Source organism: Nicotiana attenuata, chromosome 7, assembly GCF_001879085.1.
Source record: "Nicotiana attenuata strain UT chromosome 7, NIATTr2, whole genome shotgun sequence".
Classification (NCBI taxonomy): Eukaryota; Viridiplantae; Streptophyta; class Magnoliopsida; order Solanales; family Solanaceae; genus Nicotiana; species Nicotiana attenuata.
Genome location: NC_031995.1, coordinates 98,701,257 through 98,707,927, shown reverse-complemented (window position 1 = coordinate 98,707,927; position 6,671 = coordinate 98,701,257). Strand labels below are relative to the sequence as shown.

At 40.9% G+C, this 6,671-nt stretch overlaps 1 protein-coding gene across 1 annotated transcript; it reads left to right on the top strand.

Annotated features, from left to right (window-relative positions):
* On the top strand, nt 247–2,214 carry LOC109230309. The gene has a single exon (XM_019395821.1). It carries the CDS (start codon nt 247–249, stop codon nt 2,212–2,214), a length of 1,968 nt encoding a protein of 655 aa, XP_019251366.1.

The following is a 6,671-nucleotide window of genomic DNA, read 5'->3' as shown; positions in this document are numbered from 1 at the left end:
GAGTTCCTTTAGAGCTAATCGTATATGGATGTATAATAGACTGGTGCCTAGTCGAAAAGGAGTCACCACTGAGTTTATAGAGGGTGTGCATGGATTTGTAGAGTTTGCATTAATGCAACATGACTTCGTTTCTAATGGGAGTATGAGGTGTCCATGTTCAAGATGTAGAAATATTGGTGGGTTTCTTGAACCTCATGATGTTAGAGCACATCTGTACAAGCATGGTTTTATGCCTAATTACTATCAATGGGAATCACACGGAGAGAGCCTTTTGTACCAATTTCTAGACCTCAACCTTGTAGCAATACAGGAAATGAAATAGGTCCTGACATAACAACAGTAAATCCGTATCGCACTATCATCTTGGATGCAATTGGTCCTAGTTTCAACTTAAAAGTGTTATTTAATCTGGATGGTGAAGAAGAACAACCACCTAATCGAAATGCTCTAGAGTTTTTTGATATGCTAAAAGCTTCAGAAGAGCCATTGTTTGATGGATGTACTAATCATTCTACGTTGTCAGCGGTTTGCAGGCTACTGAACATTAAGTCTGAGTTTAACATGGGTGACAATTGCTATAACCAAATTATGCTTTTTCTGAAGGAGCTCTTACCTGAAGATGCTAAATTACCCAACGATTACTATAGGACTAAACAAATGGTTGCAAAACTTGGGTTAGGATATGAAAAGATAGATGTATGCAACGCAGGTTGTATCCTGTATTACAAGGATAATAAAGATAAATTAGAATGTCCAAAGTGTGGTCAACCACGCTATAAGCCTAAGAGAGGAGGCAATGGAAGGCAAAAAGATGTTGCATATAAAGTACTACGTTACTTTCCTATAACTCCAAGATTACAGAGGTTAAATATGTCAACAAAGGCTGTTGAACATATGATATGGCACTGGAAATCTCGTCGAGAACCTGGGGTAATGAGTCATCCAAGTGATGGCGAGGCAAGGAAAAAGTTTGATCAATGCCATCCTGGCTTTGCAGCTGAGCCTCGAAATATTAGGCTTGGACTTCCAGCTGATGGGTTTAGTCCATATGGGCAGATGGCTCATCCTTATTCTTGTTGGCCTGTAATCATCACACCATACAATCTTTCACCCGGAATGTGTATGAGTAGCCCGTACATGTTCTTAAGTCTTCTCATTCCAGGTCCAAAAAGCCCTGGAAAGAATATAGACTTATACTTACAACCTCTTATTGATGAATTGAAGCAATTATGGGTTGATGGAATTGAGACTTATGACTCTTATAAGAAACAAAACTTTCAAATACGAGCTGCACTTATGTGGACTATCAATGATATTTCAGCTTATGGAATGTTGTCTGGCTGGAGTACCCATGGCCATTTGGCATGTGCTTGTTGTATGGGAAAAAGTAAGGCGTTTCACTTAAAAAATGGAAGAAAGGCTTCATTCTTTGATTGTCTTTGTCAATTTTTGCCAATAGGTCATACATTTCGCAGGGATAAAAAATCATTTTTAAAAGGAAGAGTTGAGCACTCTGCTCCTTCTCCTTGGTTGTCTAGTGAAGAAGTTTGGAACAAAGTGCGTGACTTACTAAAGGTTTTAGATGATCGCGCCTCTGATAAGTTGCCAGGATTTGGGGATCAACATAATTGGACAAAACAAAGCATTTTCTGGGAATTTCCATATTGGCGCGCAAATATTATTCGGCATAATCTCGATGTGATGTATATCGAGAAAAACATGTTTGATAATATATTCAACACAGTAATGGATGTAAAGGATAAAATGAAGGATAATTTAAAAGCTAGAATGGATGTGCAGACTTATTGCGATCATCCAGAGCTTGAATTGAAGGAACATCAAGGGAAAACTTTGAAGCCAAAGGCAGCATATTCATTGACAAAAGAACAAAGAAAGTTGATATGTGAATGGGTGAAAAGCTTAAGGTTTCCAGATGGTTATGCTTCCAATTTGTCTAGATGTGTAGACATGGAAGATTATAAATTATCAAGAATGAAGAGCCATGAGTGTCATGTATTTCTAGAAAGGTTGCTACCAATTGCATTCCGAGATTTTTTGCCAGAGCCAATTTGGAATGCTTTAACAGAGATCACCTTATTTTTTAAAGGTTTATGTGCAACTGTTTTAAAAGTAGAAGATCTACAAAAGCTTGAAGAAAACATAAAGATTCCAATTTGCAAGATAGAGAAAATATTTCCTCCTAGTTTTTTTTGATCCCATGGAACATTTGCCGATTCGTTTAGCATATGAAGCAATAGTTGGTGGTCCAATTCAGTTTCGATGAATGTGTCCTTTTGAGCGGTAAGAGTCTAAATTGAATCTTTGATTAGATAATTAATTTATTTACTTAACAATATACTAAAATATATTCTAATTGTAGGGAGCTACACACTTACAAAAAGAAGGCGAAAAATATAGCTCGTGTCGAAGGATCAATATGTGAAGCTTATATCATTCAAGAAATTTCAACATTCAGTTCCCAATATTTCCAGCCTAACGTCCAGCCCTCGTGTTCGCGTAGCATTATTTGGCGCTGAGGGTTGTGGCTATTTTTCCTCATCGCGTTTGCATGCCTTCAATCGCGTTCGCGTAGCTTTGCAATGTTCGCCCTTCGCGTTCGCGTTCGCGTTCGCGTCTCCTACTTCGCGTTCGCAAAGAGCAATTTCTGGGCGACAATAATTTCTCTTCCGCGTTCGCGATAAAGCTTCCGCGTTCGCGAAGCATAATTGAGCAGACTTCATTTTTCTTCTTCGCGAACGCGAGAATTCCTCCGTGTTCGCGGTGCATTAAATACCTGGGCAGATATAAAATTTCAAAAATGAGGGTTTAGCCATTTTTATCAAAACTCAAGCTTGGGAGCTTGGATTTGAGCGAGATTTTGAGAGATTTTCAGAGATATTGATTGGGTAACGATTCTAAACACCTTTTTGCTTGTAACCCACTAATCTAAGCGTGAATTCCTCCTTTAATTTCGGATTTTGAATGAAAAATTGATAAAACTTCATAGACCGAATTATTGAGTTTTGAGTGGGTTTTTAACATCCGATTTGGGAGATTCTTATATGGTTAGACTTGTGAGAGTACGAGGGTTCTGAAAATGTTAATTTCACCCGATTCCGAGACGTTGTCCTGAGGGGCATTTTGGTCATTTTTCATAATTCCGCGTATTAGCTTAGAATTTAATCGTAGAATCAATTACTTGAAGTGTTATTTATATTACGAAATTGAATTGAATAGATTTGGGCCATTTGGAGTCGAGTACTCGTGGCAAGAACGTGGTTTCTAGTTGATTTGAGCTAGTTCGAGGTAAGTATCTTACCTAACCTTGTGTGGGAGACTTCCCCCTAGGATTTGAGTCTTCTCTGTTGATTGTAATCCGAGTACGCGAGGTGACGAGTGCGTGCTCAGACATATTTGTGGAAACTTGGCCTTTTAGGATTCTTAGGTCCTTATATTCACAGAGTATGAAGTTGTTCTTGATATGATTGAAGTCCCTATTACTAGTTTCATCTCTACATGTTTTACTTGGAATTAACTGCTTTATGGTTCATTCATATTGCCTCATTGACTCTTACTATTGCTTAACTGAAGATCTTTCCTCTATTGTTGCGTTATCTTTCAACACTGCTTGTTTTTATTGGAAATCATTATTATCACCCATGTAATTATTTAGTCTTAATTGAAATGGTTGTATATCTTTCGTAACCTGCCCAACCTTTAAAAGAAGAGTAGATATTCTATGTTTAGTTGACAGTTCCTTAATTGAAATTACTTGACTCTTGTTAACTCCCTTATTGTTGAACTACATGCTATGGGGTCGTTGCTTCATATTATTTTCTCCCTTGTTGAGTTGTTATTATTACGTTTACCATTCTCTATTGTGGTTGCTCCTTGTGAGCTAGTTTTACCGTCCCCTGGTGAACGAAAGATTTTAGAGTTGATTCACTTGTTGTGTTTTTGTATATATATTGTTATTGTTGTTGTTGTACTTGGGGTGTTGATGCACGAGGTTTCTGCCGTGCGGTTATTGTTATTGTGATGCACGAGGTTTCTACCGTGCGATTATTGATATTGTGATGCACGAGGTTTCTGCCGTGCGGTTGTTGTTGTGGGGTCGCACGAGGTTTCTGCCGTACTATTGCTACTATTGATATATTGCACATGCGGCGTAACAAGGCGGGATATGTATATATACTTATATGTGGGTTGCGCATGTGGCGAAATAAGGTGGGAACATTATGATGCACGTGTGGCGAAACAAGGCGGGCACTTATTATGTTATTGTTTGCACACGTGGCGGAACAAGGTGGGCTATGTCAGGGGTTATGTGAGTATTTGGGATGGCCTGAGGGCATTTCTGTTTGTTCAAATGTTGTGATTATTGTATGTTTACCTATATGAACTTTGTCTTGTGGAAGTTGTGAGGTGAGTTATCAGTGTGACCGTGAGGCTGATGAGGGCACGTGTTGCCAATGGCTAGATTTAAGGTACTGGGACTCGTGAGTTGTAATTGTCCGAGATTCGGTAATTCGTGGTAATTGTTGGATAAGACCTGATGTGAACACCGTCGTAAGATCTGAGTTATTGTTTTGTTTTCCCTTTTTTGTATTGTGACTGTAGGATTTGGGATGAGTTTTTTTTTCCGTTCTTATGTGTCATAATTTTTAATATTTTCGTTGTTACGTGTTGTTCTTTTCCCTTATTGTGGTTGTAGCATTGTTGGTTACTTTGTACAGTCTTTATATAAATATATATCATGTTCCGTTGTTCCTATCATTGCACTATTTTTTAGACTGGTAGGTGTCTCGACTGTTCCTCGTCACTACTCCACCGAGGTTAGTCTTGATACTTATTGGGCATCGTCGTGGTGTGCCCATGCTACTCTTCTGCACATTTTTGTTGTGCAGATCCAGGTATTTTCCACTCAGTTCTATCATCCTTGGGAGGAGGCGTTCTGTAGAGACTTCGAGGTATATCTGGTACGTCCGCGGGACCGAGGAGTCCCTCTCTATCTTCTGTAATAAGTATAGTCCGTTCAGTATTATCCTTTGTTTAGATATTTCCGGAGTTAGAGCTTCTTATGTATCTCATAGCTTGTGATTTGTGAGATTTTGGGTTTTGGGAATTTTGTTAGCTTCGAGAGTTGTTATTGTATATGCCGAGCGGCACCTTAAACACTACTTATTTTTATTATTCCGATTTTAGTTATTTTCCTTCACAATTATTGTTTATATTCCGCATTTGTTAGGCTTACCTAGTCATAGAGACTAGGTACCGTCACGATGGTTCACGAAGAGCGAACCGGGGTCGTGACAAGTTGGTATGAAAGCTCTAGGTTCATAGGAGTCACGAATCACAAGCCGGTTTATTAGAGTCTCGTGGATCGGTACGGAGACGTCTGTACTTATCTGCGAGAGGCTATGTAACCGTTAGGAAAAATTCCACTTCATTTGATTTCCCTGTTGTGCGAGATTTTTGACATCACAATCCTAAACCTCTGTCTTCTACTCTCTCACAGATGGTGAGGACACGTACTACCCGAGATGATTAGGAACCCGCACCCCCTACTGCAACCGTAAGAGGCCGGGGCCGAGGTAGAGACCGAGGACGCGCACGTGGTGCAGCGAGAGCACCTGCGCAAGTTGCCGTCGAGGCACCACCAGCAGATCTAGCCGGAGTCCAGGCACCTGACCCGCCTACTACTACTACTACTCCAGCCCTTCAGGAGACTCTGGCACAGTTCATGAGCATGAACACCACTTTGGCTCAGGCGGGGTTGCTTCCCCTTACTGCAGCCACATCCCAGGCCGGGAGAGGAGCATAGACTCCCGCCGCCTGCACTCCTGAGCAGCGAGTGCATGTCGAGCAGGTCCCTGAGATTTTTCCTGTGCAGCCTGCAGTCCGAGATCAGCCCGAGAGCAGGGCAGCAGTTTCTGTGGAGGAGCAACTAAGGCTTGAGAAGTTCAAGAAGTACAAGCCTCCTGTATTTAGCGGTCTAGCATCGGAGGATGCCCTGGGATTTCTAGATTAGTGTTATCGTATTCTCCGTACCATGGGTATATCAGAATCGAGTGGGGTTTCTTTCACCCGCCTTCCAACTTCGAGGAGCCGCCTATCAGTGGTGGCGTGCTTATGAGTTAGACATCCGGATGAGGCTACTTCACTGACATGGCTCTAGTTTTCAGATATGTTCCTGAGAGAGTTTGTCCCTCAGAGCCTCAGGGACGCATGGCGCGCTGAGTTTGAGCATTTACGCCAGGGTACTATGACCATCTCGGAGTATGCTGTCCGTTACACCAGCTTGGCTAGACATGCCCCAGCCTTGGCTTCTACTGTTCGCGAGAAGGTTTCGCCGGTTTATTGAGGGACTTACCAGAGCTTCAAAAACTTGCTATTCAAGGCAAGGGCATTGCCCTTTTATAGGCACATATGAGGTGCAACTTCAGATTTTAGTTTTACATATTAGTCCCTTACTTATTTTCAGTTTAATCCTCTATTTATTGGCTTATTTCTCAAGTTAGTACACCTAATTCCAGATTTTCACCTTAGAACCCCCATCTAGAAGCTTCTAGGAAGTTCTATTTCAGTTATTGCTAGATTCCCTTTGTCTAAAAGCCTATACTACCCCTGAATTTATTCTGAAATTACCCAAATAACTATCAACTAACCCA

What these genes read in the sequence shown, in the direction of transcription:
- LOC109230309 (XM_019395821.1), top strand. Translation starts at nt 247, where the DNA reads ATGGGAATCACACGGAGAGAGCCTTTTGTACCAATTTCTAGACCTCAA.